Raw genomic sequence first — 14942 nt, forward strand, 5'->3', positions numbered from 1 at the left:
TGCTTTGAACCGGCAGCAGTTACATGGGTATCTGAAAACAATTTGACTCTCTACATTTATTTCCCCGAGATTATCTCATTCTTTTCTCAGCAAAAGAAAAGTTGTTAGTTTGATTAATTTTGTGAAATAGCCTCTTTTTTAATTAACTAATAATAATAATAAACTGATAAACTGACATATTGGAGAAATTGATAATTTTTTAAACTTTTTTTCTTTCTTCAACAAAATATTTTTCAGAAGTGAACACCCACTTGCTCAGCTCTACTGCCATTCAATCATGGAGCATCATCATTTTGACCAGTGCCTGATGATTCTTAATAGTCCAGTAAGTACCTAATTTATGGTTGTGGAATTTTAAAAGAGAGCTTTATAAATTCAGTTTTATTTTTAAGTTTTGGATATATTCCCAGCATCATAAATTCTTGAGCAGGCTTTATTCCTTTTTGGGTAAGGAAGGCAAAGCCAAAACATTTGAGGTCTTCACAGCCTCACTTCTCTAGACAACCAGCACTGTTTCAGTGTTGCCTGATAAGGGAAATCAGGTTACACACCTTTATTTGGTTATTCCAAATTAGAAACGAACAAAGCTGGTATTTCATGGGTCTCAGTTAATTCTGCTTTTTCTTGGTGGGGGGGAAGTCAAATGAAGCGGTTTATACAGCTCGCAATAGCTTTTCCTCTTTTTATTGAAACTTCTGAGCACTAACTGTTTTATTAAGGAATAAAACTGTTCAACAGCTTGGTTAAATGAATATTTATCAATGTAAGAAAGCATATGATATGCTATGCTAGACATATTTATGTCAAGGAAAATAAGATTAAAATAATATACACCATAACGTTAACAGTGGTTGTCTTTGTCTAGTTAAATTATCAGTACTTTGTATTTTCTTATTTTGGTTTGTTCATTATTCACGTTATCTGTTGTGTGCACATATTACCTTTATAATAAGAAAAAAATGAAGGTTGTAAGTATTAGGTTGAAGAAGCACAATGCCTGGTATGTAATCTGAAAGCAGTTTTACCTCCACCTCTTCACGTTTGCGCAGTGGGGCCGTTCTTCCCTGAGCCATAGAAGGAAACTCAGGGAGGCCCAGGACTCTTTTGGTCACTGTACTGTGAGGAAAAGCCCTCTAGTTACTTTAGGTCCCAAAATACAGTATACAATTCTCAAGTTAGAAACCAAACCTCCAGTCCTATGTAACAGTCCAGATTTTGAACTTGATTTAAAGTTTCAGGTTCTCCCCTAACTGCCCTGGCTGGCTTCTTTTGTCCCTACTTGGTGTTTCTTCTAACTCTTTCCTCTCCCTCAAACCCCCAAGTAGTTTCCTCCCCTCCAGACTGGGAGAACAGGTGAGAGGAGGGGTAAGGACATTCTCCAGACTGGTAATGTTAGGAGTGTCTCCCTCTTTGTGCGTGGTAGGTGTCTGAGCCAAGTTTTTTTCTTGTGGGTAATTTCATGGTCCCGCTGAGCACCCTCATTGTGGGGCGTTTCCACTGGACATCCCCTTATATGAGTGATCATCTCCGTCTGCTTTATCACCACAGGACTCCTTCCTCAGCTCATGGAAATCTGATCATTTGCTTTCAGCTCCTTTCTGCTAAGATTCTTTAGCCTTCTTTGTGGTCCTCTTGAACAGGACAGGACTTAAATCAATCCCATGCCTGCAAAACTCAGAGAATGCAAGCCATCCCATTTAGTAACAACCTCTCCTTCATTGCTGCGATCAGAGCAGCCAGCCAGCCTGTGTCTTGCCTTTTAGATTTTCCAGAAGGAATCAGACACAGGTCCACTATAGCCCCCCCCCACCCCACTAAACTACAGGAGACATCTGCAGGGACTTCATGCCCCTCTCTCTTACTTGAGGTGAAGGGGAACACAATCTCACCTCTCTCTAAATACCTCTAAAATGTGGGTGAAGGTTAAGACAGCCTTCTTATAAATCTGGCATGTGGTCTAGTACAGACTATTTTGCTACAGTATGTGATTGTTTAATATGAATTAGTTCATGTGTGATTGGTAAGTAGGCAAATGATGTCAGTATAATATATAAGTTTTATTGCTTCATATACAAGTTCTCTTGAGTAAGGTGCCAGAATTATGGGAGTTGAATTTCGACCTTCAGCAAGAAAGGAAAATGCCCTCCACTTGGCTTTTGCTCACACAGCCCTTTCCATTCTATTCTAAGAATATTGAAATGGCCACTTGCACCTGAGGCATGCTCCCTTGCTTTGGACTGCTTTAGGCTCATGGCAGGTAATTAGAGTAGCCCCACTGTCCCAGGAATCTAATTCCATTTTTTTGTTCCTGGGCTCTGGTAAACCAGTGTTTCCACTCGATTGTTTTTGTGTCATTAAATATCCTCAGAGGCAGCCTCCAGACTTGCCAGCCTGGGCTTCCAAGTTACCTCCAGATATACCAATTCTTGCTCTGGCTATAAAGTTGCATAGGTTTCCAGTGGTCTGCCTCACACTGTTTTTTTCCCATAAACTATGTTATTTTTAGTGTGTAGTTTTTCAGAACTGAGACTTTTCAGGAATGTATATGTTGAGTTATGGCAGAAACATCTGTACTTTCCTTGGAATTTGCTATCTTTGTACTTCAGCTAAAACTTTCATTTTAATATCCTATTCTGTTTTAAAGAAGGAAAATATGCTAAGCTTTTTTAAAAAACATAATATTTTAGGGGCCGGCCCGGTGGTGCAAGTGGTTAAGTGTACGCACTCTGCTGCCGTGGCCCAGAGTTCACCGGTTCAGATCCCGGGCGCACATCGAGGCACGGCTTGTCAAGCCATGCTGTGGCGGCATCCCATATAAAGTAGAGGAAGATGGGCGTGGATGTTAGCCCAGGGCCAGTCTTCCTCAGCAAAAAGAGGATTGGCAGATGTTAGCTCATGGCCGATCTTCCTCACACACACAAAAAAAAACATAATATTTTACAGTATTCCTATCATAGCTACCTCTGTTATTAAATAATGTAACTTATTATGTAATATGTTATTACTTAACATGTAAGGAATCTGGTTGTATAAATGGCTGGCCTCAAATTATAAGACCTACCTATATATTCTGTCTTTCTAAGCACCAATACACAAGAATTTTTTTTTTTTTTTTAATTTTTATTTATTTTTCCCCCAAAGCCCCAGCAGATAGCTGTATGTCATAGTTGCACATCCTTCTAGTTGCTGCATGTGGGATGCGACCTCAGCATGGCCGGAGAAGTGGTGCCTCGGTGCGCACCCGGGATCTGAACCCAGGCCGCCAGCAGCGGAGCGCACGCACTTAACCACTAAGCCACGGGGCCGGCCCACCAATACACAAGAATTTAAAGCCTGTGCTTTTGGAAGGGAAAATAAAAATATAACACCAAAAGACATTTCCTTTTCCACTCGAAATGGTTTTATCTTAAAATAAATAAAAGTGTCAGAAAGTGTTTTCTGAGTAGTTTTCTGTTTCGCCCAGAATCTAGAATGATTTAATATTCAAAAATAATGTTTATGGTTGTAGTCACAGATTCATTAATTAGATATATGCCACAATTTCAGCATCTAGTTATCCTCTAACCAGTGTTCTGGCTTCAGCCTACCACACTCAGCAGTTTCCCCTTCTTAAAAAAAATCCTTTGCCTCCAGATCCTGTTCCTAAGCCTCTGGGTGTTTTCTTGGCCCTGAGATTTAGGAAGCACATCTGACTCACTTTAACAGATGTTGTTTTGAGTATATTCTGAGTGCCCAAGGTATGTTTTACTTAGTTCAAGATTAGAGAGCCACTATTCTTTAAATTACAGGCAAGAAATAAAAAATGGTTATGTAGTGAAAACTTGCAATAACTTGCACATGGATTAGCCACCTTTTAAATACTCCTTATAGGTGTTTTAACCCATGCTTTCTTTATGCCACCAGTAAGCACACCTTTGGCTCATGCCCTCCACCCATTTATATTGGCATCTTCCTAAGGAATACACAGTGTTCTCAATGTTTGTTAAGTTAAAATTATATAAATTTGCACCAAAAATGTTATTGGATTTATTATAAAAGCCATAGAGAAATGATTTTTTTTAATAATCAGTTGTTTAAAAGTTTCACTACTGTGTTCTTCATGTCATTAATATGGCTTTGATTTTTCAAAGTTTCACTTGGTGTTATGTTGTAGCAATTAAGCTGCCCAAAGGAAAAAGATCTAGTTATAGATTTTAGGTCTAAGGAGTATAAGAGTTGGAAAAACATGATACATAGGCAGATGCACCATTATGAAGCTGTTTTTTCTTATGTGACAAGGCAGTAGGAGCACAGAGGGGAAACATTATTTCACAGTATTTATTTTAAGTAAGCAGGTGTCTTCCATAGTCATGAGTTCAGAATACTATGCATGTGTTTAAGATATGTGAATATATTTTCAGATATTTTTCTTGTCAGCAGCTTTTGCAGGTGGAATCTAATGATGGTTTTCTTTTTTTTATAAAGGGCAATCAGATTCTCAGTGGCCTCTCCATTGAAGAATATAAAACCACCTTGAAAATGATCAAGCAAGCTATTTTAGCTACAGACCTAGCACTGTACATTAAGTAAGTTTTAAGAAATATCCTGAGATAAACAGGTCTTGGTAGTTTTTGCATTGTTTCAAACTTTGAAAATCCACATTGGAAAATTTTTAGATTATAAGGACAAATGTCCTGGCAGAGCTGTTTTTCAAACTATGGAGCAGTTTCTTAAAGGAAGCCAGAAAAGTCTACTCCTTTGACTTAGTTAATGCTAGAAATTACAGAATACAGAGTTATTTCTGATGTTTATCCACCACTATCTCTCTGAAGCTATGTACAAAGCAAATAACCATTGCGAGTTCATTCCAAGCTGGGTTGTCCAATCTAAAGATTATAAAGGCCATTTGCTTTTCCTCCTTTCCTTCACTCCCCTGACTTCTGACCGTTTCACAATCCTTTGTACTGTCATCTTAGCCTAGGTGGGCAGGAAAAGGAGCTGAGTGCCAGACAAGTAAATCTTGTTTCTTTTTATTTGATTTTGGCAGAAGAAGAGTATTAATATAGAACTTTAATTAATGAAGTTACTGATTCAAAGATTAAAGTATGCATTAAAGTAGGATTTGTGATGTACACATGCATTTGCATAATTAAACTGCCTCTCTAAAAGCGAGAAAAGACTTGGCTGCATTTGGGCAGGAATCAGTTTCCCACAGGTAGAGCAAGATCTTTGCTGCATGTGTGGGAGTGAGGGGAGGCAGGCAGTCATGCTCATGGGATTTCCCTGGACCACGGGCCCCTCTCCCTCTGTGCAGGGATTCACATCCATGGTTGTAGCCACTCTTATGAGAAGTAAAAACAAACAGAACAGACACAAAAACACATACCAGATAGCCACTGTTGTACATCTAAATGAAACTGCATCTAAAAGTGTCTGCTTCATTGGACTTTGGAGCACTTTAAAGTTAATTCAGATAAAAGAAAATATAGTAAACTTCAGTGTATTCAAAGTGATTGCAGAATAAACATTATCAAATTACCAAGAATTTGAAAAATACTTGTAACCAACCACAAAGACTTCTCAACGTTTCCAGGCCATGTGGGTCTCTCCTCTGAACCCTTATGAAACCTGCTTTTCATTTTTGGTACTCAATCACATACAGTCAATTTTGTTATATAAGGTTTTCTTATGTTTGTCTTGTCTCTCTGACTAGATTTATTTTAAACACTGTGAAAAGAACTCACGTCTTAAAGACTTCCCAAGATGCTTAACAATGTGGGCACATAGGAGGTATTCACTATATACTTAAATATTAGCTCACACTTCACTTGGTCTTTTTTTGCTTCAGAAGCACTTCACAACTTTATACTGACATAGAGTAATTATTATGAACCTTTGTTATTCTATACCATAATATATTTGAAGAAGATACATGAGATTAAACTGAAACCATATAGATCTTATTATGCCATACACTTAAAATTTCTTAAATCATTCTTGGCATCAAATTTTTAACTCAGATTGTTTCATTTTCTTAAAATCACGTTCAAGAAATGAAATGACCACTATTCATGGTCTGTAGTTAAAAAGTAGGTGAGGTTTAATGTTTTACCAAAGAAAATGGCAGAAGGGAGGAAAGTAAGGTATTAAAGATTTTTAAATGATGATTTTTATATTGGATTCTAAGATGGGAAAAAACCATTAGAGACTCTTTTCCCCCAAAATTTACTCCATGAATCTTTGTAGACCAAAGGGATAAGAGCCTGGGGACTCATCATAACTACCAAATATTTTTTTTTATTTTCAAGGAGGCGAGGAGAATTTTTTGAACTTGTAAGAAAAAATCAATTCAATTCGGAAGATCCTCATCAAAAGGAGTTGTTTTTGTAAGTAGGTTTACCCTTCTTAAAGCTGAAGTTTTGCCACCCAATTAATTTTATCATCATCAGATTTTATTGTAATTATTTGTTATAATGTGATGATCTTAGAGGCTGTCAGAATTCTCCAGAGTGTTCTACAAAGGGCTGAGTATGAATATTTACTTGAAAAGAAATGCATTTGCAAATTCAAGTGAATAAATCACTCCTTTGTCCTAGAAGGACCTTTAAAATGTGGTAGAGTATCAGTACAAGTCTATAGGGTTCCCTTGTTCATATTCCCAATTCTTTGGAATGAAAGAGCTGAAAATAGCATCCTAAAGATTGTGGGAGCAAGAAGGTGGCTGTGAAGTGTTTACTTCTCTTGAGTGATGGCAGAGAGCACTGACATAACTTCAGGATTTCTGTTTTTCCTCACCTGCGCCCTGTCCCTCCCTCCTAGCTGCAGAGACCATCCCTTGGCTGTTACTGTGACTACCTTTGCCATGGCAAGAACTGGATCAAAAAGAACAGAACAGAGGGTCAATAGTAAAGAAAAGAAAGACATGGCAATACTAAGGACAGTGCTGTTACAATTTTGAAATCAACATTTCTTTAAACAGATTGATATTATTTAGCATGCAAACAAATGCAAATTATAAGGAAACAATATACAAATGCCCAGCTGTCTGGTCGGTATAGTCATGTTTCACTTAATAGTCTCAACATGTTTTTCAGAACAGTGCCTTAGAAAAGTGTGGACATGCTGCTGTGATTAGTGAACAGTTTTGCCCAATAACAAAAAAGAAATCCAACCTCAATTCCAAGTCTGTGCCACGGTTTTCGCTTCTCCACTCTCCTAACTTCTAAGCTCATGAAGAAGTACTCAGGTCTAGCACTCAGCGTCACCTCTGGCACTCTTCATTTTTTTGGTTGTAGTTAAGCTCATATAGGTGGACAGTGTTCTTCAGGGGAGGCCATTTGAATTGGCAAATGTTATTGAAATCCTTCATGAAAATGGGTTTAAACAATGATTAAAACTCTCTGGTGCACTCATTTCTTGTGAGAGAGTTGGTATAAGAAAGAGAATAGCAGTGGAAAACCATTTGCTTTGGGGACTTATCTAGTGAGGGAGAAGATACTTTTAGGTTGTGTTTCCCTAGAGGGACAAGTGATACGATCCTTTACCTTGAGTGTTTCTGCAATGAGTGATGGCCTTTTTGCCTGTTTCTTCAAACAAAAGGATTAAATGGTAGATATTTGGATCTGACATGGGAAAACTGTGCTAAAGATAGAAGAACCATTTTCATACGATAGTTATATATTGAATTCTAGAGCGCCTTGTCACAGGCCCCAGAGTCCAGCGTGGTTTTCACTTCTCTAACAAGGGAAGGACTAAAGAGCACTGTCCTCTCATCTCCCTCTTTTCTTCCAGCAGATACTGTTGAGTAATTCAAAGGCTTTTCACATAGAAGTCACTATGTATGTTGAGTGAATTAGGATGACCCACCATAGTTCTTTCTCTCATAGGACTTTTATCAGTAGGATATCTGATGTTATCCTTTAATGGTTAATTATTAGTAATCAGTGTGTTTTTATCATATTATCACTGAGAATGGAGTACCAAGTTGAAACAAAATAATAGCAGGCAAGTTTTTGCCGAAAGGTTAATAATTTCTCTCCTTATGCCAATCTGGAGCTAAATGAGGCAGTTTGAAGTCAAATTCTAGTAGTTCACTGGGTGAACCAAAACAATGACACTCTGCTATCACTGTATCAGTCACACTTCTATCTAAATTCTGTTTCTTTAGTCTTCATACCATCCCTGTAGTTTAGAGGGTTTTAATTTAACTTTTGTATTAGTAGCTATTTACTGAGGGTATATATTCGCATGAAAGTAAACAGGAGTTAAAGAAGTTGGGCTTCTTTTTCCTTTAACAGAGCTATGCTGATGACAGCTTGTGATCTTTCTGCAATTACAAAACCCTGGCCTATTCAACAACGGGTATGTTGCTTAGTGATGATAAATGTAATCATTAAAAAGTCAAAATCAGGAAACTCTTTACTCTTAAAGGTAGCTTCTGAAGTACTTGTGGAACTTTTAATCTAATTTTTAAGTAGTACTAAAAGCAGATAATTGGACATAAACAAGTTTTCTTTTTTAGAAGATTCATTAGCACTTACTAGTATTTATAAGATATATTAAGAGAGCATCTGTATGAACAGAGCAGAAACCTAGCTGTGGATAAGTTTTAAATTCCAGTACTACTTCTGGCTCACTGAGGGATGTTTTTAGCACATCCCTTTAATAACCTTGAAAATTAGAAGAAGCAAACTTATTTTTCTTATGGTTATCCTACTAGGTTATACCACAGCTCTAAATAGGCATTAACAAGTAGAACTTAAACATTCCTGGAGCTTGTAAATATTGGAAACGTTGATATAAGAGGTCAGGAAGAATCTGATCAGGGCCTATGGCTAGGCGGCTAGAAATATATCCTTCTCTCTAAATAAGTAACTGCCATAACATTTGGCAGTGGCAGTAAAGGCCCTAGGCTTAGAAGAGGGATGGGTATACATGCAGTGATATGTATATTGTGTTTTTTGGAGGCTGCATTTTGAATCCTTGCTGCACTACCTAAAATTATGGATAGTCTGCTATTGGTCAAGGCTCTGAGCTACATAGGTATGGAGCCCAGCAACCACAGGTTTATCTCATGAAACACACATGCCGAGACAACAAGATCAGAAATGCACTCTCCATGTGTCAAACCTGATATGCCATAAGCACTCAAGAAAGGTGGTCTTTACAGACCCTCCTGCTCCATAATAAATAGGACTAAATGCCCATTTCCAAAATGGGAAGAGAATGGAAGAGGGAGGAATTCATCTTTTCATTTATCTTTTCTTTCTTCTAAATCAAACTCTGAAAAGGTAGAACAATGAGGCTGGGGTCCAGACATAAAAAGCAATACTATAAAGCCTCTATAATTAAAACAGTTTGGTGACAGACCAGTGGAACACAATAGAAAATCTAGAATTGCATAGAACATTTAATATATAATAAAGGTAGTATTTCAAATAACTGAGGAAAAGATAGACTTTTTACTAAATAATGTTAGGATGATTTTCCCATCTTCCATAGCGAGATAGCAAAAGACAAAATTGGATCTACTCTGCATACTTAAGTTCCAAGTGGAGCATAGAGTTCAATGTAGAGAATTAAACCATACAAGTACTAAATAAAAACATTTGTGGATTCTTCTATAACCTAGGAGTGTGAAAACTTTTCTAACTATGGCTTGACAGGCAGAAACAATAAAGAAAAAGATTGATAAATTTGATTACATAAAAATGAAGAAATAAAACTTTTGCATGGCAAAAGACACTATACTATAAGCAGAGTAAAAAACAATGAAAAACTGGTAAAAAAAATTTGCAACTTATATCTGACAGATAGTTAATATCCCTAATATTAAAGAATTTCTAAAAAAGAAAAAAGAAAAAGGCCAACAACCCTACAGAAAAATAGGCCAAAGATTTGAACAGAAAGTTGATAGAAAAAGAAATGCGAACGACTCTTATTCACTTGAAAAGGTGCTCAGAACATCAGTCATAAGAAAAAATACAAATTAAAACTACACTGACACAAAAAAACTTGTATAGAATCTCATAACAGCTTTATTCCTAACAGTCAGAAACTAGAAACAACCCAAGCATCTATCAACAGGGGGAGGGAGAAACATATTGTAGTATATTCCTTCATACAATGGAGTACTGCTCAGCAATAAACAGAAACTAACCATTGACACATGCAACAATATAGATGAGTCTCATAAACCTTGTATTGAGCAAAAGAAGCCAGACACAGAAGAATACGTACTGTGATTTCATTTATATGAAGTTCCAGAACAGGTGAAACTAATCTATGGTGAAAGAAATTAGAATAGTGGTTGTGAGAGAAGGGAGGAAAGAAGGGGCAGGGATTGATTGGGAAAGGGGCATGAGGGCACCTTTTAGGGTGACAGAAATATTCCATATCTTGGATGGGGTGTGTGTTAAATGGTTATATGCATTTGTCAATACACTGAACTGTATACTTATGAGCTGTGCATTCACAGTATGTAAATTGTACTTCTTTTAAAAAAACAACACTGAGATACCATTTCTCAATTGTCCAATTGGCAAAAATCCAAAGGTTTTACAACATACTCTGTTGCGGAAACTGTGGGAAAACAAGGAATGCAAAATACTGCAACCGTTTGGAAGTATATAAATACACATATTCCTTTACCATTACTTCTAGAAATCTTATCCCAAAGATATACTAGCAAGAATATAAAAAAGTATTTACACACAGCTGTTCATTTTAGTGCTATTTATAATGCAAAGACTAGAAATAACTCAAATATTCATCAATAGGGTACTGATTGAATAAATTGTAGTATATTTACAATCTGTATACTACTATGGATTACAAGGATATATTTTTAAGTGAAAAACAAGGTAGAGAAAAATGTGTATGGTATGCTACCATTTATCTAAAAGAGGGGTATATATGTACATGTTTGCTTATATGTTAAAAACCCAGAAGGATTAACCACAAAAAAATTAATGATTTCCTATAGGAGAGGAGGAATAGGAGAGGGAACAGGGATAGAAGCTAGAGTTGCTTGAATGTCCCTGTTTTGTAGATTTCACTTTGGAACCATGTAAATAGTTTTTATAAAATAAAACTGAATTTTAAAAAATCACTAAACTTTGAAAGTAAAATGAAACAAACCTGATTTTGTTTGCAAAACCACACTGAGAGGGACTATTTCATTCCAAGTAGCATTAAAACAGTAATTTGACCATGTATCTCTAGTGGGATGTACCCTAAAAACAAAAAGAATTACCAAAAAAGCTCTTAAAACTGTTTTCAGTAATCATATTATTAGTGGTAATTTTGTATAGATACTCAGTCACTATTGTGGATGATGTGGGATAAAAGCATACAAGAAATTATATTGCTGTTGAGAATACATTTCAGCGTGAAATGTATTTCCACATTTTCAGTGTGAGGGGAAAGATAAAGATCTAAGATAGACAAAGTTATGCAGAAATCCTGTAGTCCTAAATTTCAACTAGAAATATTGTATGGACTTAGGTTGTGTCTTAGCTCCAAACCCTAAAAGGACTTAAAAATATGGATCAACCTAGTAGTAATGAACAAACCTAGTGCCCAGATTGAGGTTTCTCAATACCTCAACTTAAAGGAACAAGGGCTCCAGGAAGAAATGGCTGATTGCAGTTCTAAAGCAGGAAATGTACAAGATGAGCCTAGAACGTCTTGTTTAGCAGAAAGCAAAGAAGCTGTCCAAGACTGATAGGGTTGTGTCAAAAGCACAAAGAAGTGAACTTAATAAGCTCCCACTGGCCAAAATGGAACAATTTCAGCATCCATAAAGATTGAAATACATTAAATATGTTTAAATCCAAGAGTTTAAAATAATAATAAAAATAATAAAACAAAACCTTCCATGATCATCTTTGGTGGATGCTTGAGAACCGAGTTATTTTAAAAATGGTAAGTAAAGTAGAGAAAATCAAGCATTTCTCCTTCTTTTCTTATATGAATTGTACTTTAGGGTAACTAAATAATCAACGTGGGGAACTTCCTCTTTACTGTATTTCATCTTATAAAGGAAAAAGGAATGATTGCTTTGAATATCATCTTTTTGCAGCCTCTAAATTAATGGATCTAGGCAAAGATCATAAAGGGTTGCTAATATCACAAACAGAGAGCCAACCAAGCATTCAGTAGCCCTTGATAGGAGTACATACACAGCACTGCCTATGAAGTAGTTGTGGCAAAAAAAAAAAAAATTAGAATCTCAATCTAATCAAGCCTCTAGTGTATGGAAATACAGGGTACAGAGAAACATTAAATTTCATCACAGGAATGCAATCAGCAAAATCCAGACAGTGGGAAACTGTAAGATAAATAACCCAGTTTATTCAACAACAAACATCAAGATTATAAAGAAAATTTTTAAAAAGAGAGAAGAGAAGGAACTGGTAGATTAAAGGCAACTTAAAAGGCATATCAATCAATCACAGTATATTTTTACTATTTGATACTGTGTTCTTCACAGCACCTGGTGTAACAGGTGCTCAATAAATATCTCATTGATTATGCATACAGACGGGCACACAGTACTTTCTTCCTGCTAATTGCTGGAGTTGAAATAACATGTTGTTGGGCCGGCCCGGTGGCTTGGCGGTTAAGTGCGAGCGCTCCGCTGCTGGCGGCCCAGGTTCGGATCCCGGGCGCGCACCGACGCACCGCTTCTCCGGCCATGCTGGGGCCGCGTCCCACATACAGCAACTAGAGGGATGTGCAACTATGACATACAACTATCTACTGGGGCTTTGGGGGGAAAAAATAAATAAAATCTTTAAAAAAAAAAGAAATGTTGCTTTTTTCTGGTTAGTTACAGAAGATTACAAACTCTAGCCTTTGTGATGAAATATAATTTCTATTACTCATTACTGCTTTAATTTTACTGATGTGGTTGAAAGCTACAGATTTGATAGATTTTATCTTCATTCAAAATGTTTTACAGTGATATGCTTTTAATTGCCAAAACTTAGTCTGTTATTTATTTCAGATAGCAGAACTTGTAGCGACTGAATTTTTTGACCAAGGAGACAGGGAGAGAAAAGAACTCAACATAGAGCCTGCTGTAAGTACAAGACCTTGTTGGTACAAATTATTCAAATACATTTTTTTATTGTAGACTTCTTTTTATGCTTCTATGAGACCTTTCCTTGGGAATGCAATCTCTCCTCATTTTATTTTTAAAACTTTTTTCGTATTAGAAGAATTATACATGTTTATTACGGAAAACGAGCACATAAAAGAGGACAAAAAAGACTCTTTGGGTCATCATATTGTACCTATGTTTTTATAATTTGATTTTTCCACTTGAATATCATAAGCCACTTTTCATTCTAACAGATGCTCTTCTATATATTATTTGTAATGATTACATGAAATAGATGTAACCGTAATTTACCCACTTCCTTTGGGGTAATGTTCTGCAGTGTTCACTATAAACATCTATGTTGTGAAATGTGTGCCACTTTTCATTATCTTGTTAGGATAAATTCCCAGAATTGCTGTGTTGAAGGGCACACAGATTTTAAAGATTTTTGATACATACTGTCTTTTTACATAGAGCCTGGATCTCACACAAATATGGATCCCAACAAGAAAAAGATTCTTCTCAAACCATTTGTCTTTTGGAATGAGTTTTTCCTGAAAATGAAGCATAAAGTCATTTTTTTTTTTTCAATTCAAATGAACAGTTATTGAGCCCATATTAAATGGGACATGGTTAAGAGATGCCCCTCCTGTATCTGTGCAGTTCCCTCCACTCTGCTCTGTTTCCTCAGCTGGGTACATCCTGTGTCTCATTAGTCTTTTACAATTATTCAGTCTCCTATAATGTAACAGTAGGCTTGCTCAGAAGCACGGAATCTTCTTAGAAAGTGGTGGGTAGCAGAGTGATGGTTAGAGCTAACAGAGAATTTGCTGCATTTTAAACATGCACTGAGACAGACTCATTGCTTCCCACGGAGGTGCTGGGCTATTCTGATGCTCCAGGCATGAACTCCTCGGTATAATTAGCAGTGACGTCTGTGTAATCTGCGCTCAAAAAGCTTTCTGTGTGAAGGAATTATAATCAGCTGTGGTCTCAGTGGCTTCTTCCACAAAGCTGAGGGTGTTTGATTTCACATCAGTAGACAATTTGAAAGCCTGTGTGTGTGTTCTCCAAATACATGTCAGTGGTTGATTCTACGTCAGCAGTGAACTCTAGGTCAGTGGTCAACTCTAGGTCAGTGGTTGACTCTAGGTCAGTGATCAAGTCTAGGGCAGTGATCGATTCCAGGGGTAATGTGAGGAAAGTCACAGTCAGAATGAACAAGATGGAGAGGATCAGCATCTTCCTGAGCATGGTGCGGGTGGGGAGTGCAGGAGGCTCGCAGAGGTAGAGAGCAGGTAGGCAGGTATTGCCTTCCTCAGCTAACCTAGTGATTCATCTGTTTAGAGTCAATTATGCTCTTTAAGTTATGCTCTTTAAGTAAACGAGATATCTATGTGTGTCTCTTTCTGTGTTTTCAGGATCTAATGAACAGAGAGAAGAAAAACAAAATCCCAAATATGCAAGTTGGGTTCATAGATGCCATCTGCTTACAACTGTATGAGGTATTTATATGAAAACTACTAGACTTGCTAAACTTAGACTGCATTGTGAATTAAAACCTAAAGTAAATTGAAGTGATTAACACTAGGCATATATTTTTTGCTTCTTAATCAAGAAATAAGAAGTAAAATTATTAGGATTTTTTCTTTTGTTGATGAACATGCTATTTGCATTGAACAAGGAACACATTTTATGTTTACTATTTCTCAAAAACTTTAATTCATCAAAACTATCTATTGAGTGCCAACTATGTGCTAGGCTCCAACAAACTGATGTAAAGAATACTGAGAAAAATTATGTGCCAGGGCTACCCTCGAGCAGGTATATTGTGCATACTCTCTGTTAGCCTATTCTT

General features: G+C 36.7%; 1 protein-coding gene across 3 annotated transcripts in view; it reads left to right on the plus strand.

Moving 5' to 3' along the window:
• The window catches only part of PDE5A (phosphodiesterase 5A), a 132438-nt gene that overhangs the window by 111259 nt on the left and 6237 nt on the right, over window positions 1-14942 (plus strand). For all 3 annotated transcript variants that reach the window (XM_004426537.3, XM_014784550.2, XM_004426538.3), the window contains exons 15-20: window positions 238-325; window positions 4465-4565; window positions 6288-6365; window positions 8277-8340; window positions 12989-13063; window positions 14506-14589. In XM_004426537.3, the coding sequence (XP_004426594.1) occupies window positions 238-325; window positions 4465-4565; window positions 6288-6365; window positions 8277-8340; window positions 12989-13063; window positions 14506-14589 (490 nt within the window). The remainder of the gene's footprint in view (window positions 1-237; window positions 326-4464; window positions 4566-6287; window positions 6366-8276; window positions 8341-12988; window positions 13064-14505; window positions 14590-14942) is intronic.

Source organism: Ceratotherium simum, chromosome 12, assembly GCF_057802395.1.
Source record: "Ceratotherium simum simum isolate JZ-2026a chromosome 12, ASM5780239v1, whole genome shotgun sequence".
NCBI lineage: Eukaryota > Metazoa > Chordata > Mammalia > Perissodactyla > Rhinocerotidae > Ceratotherium > Ceratotherium simum.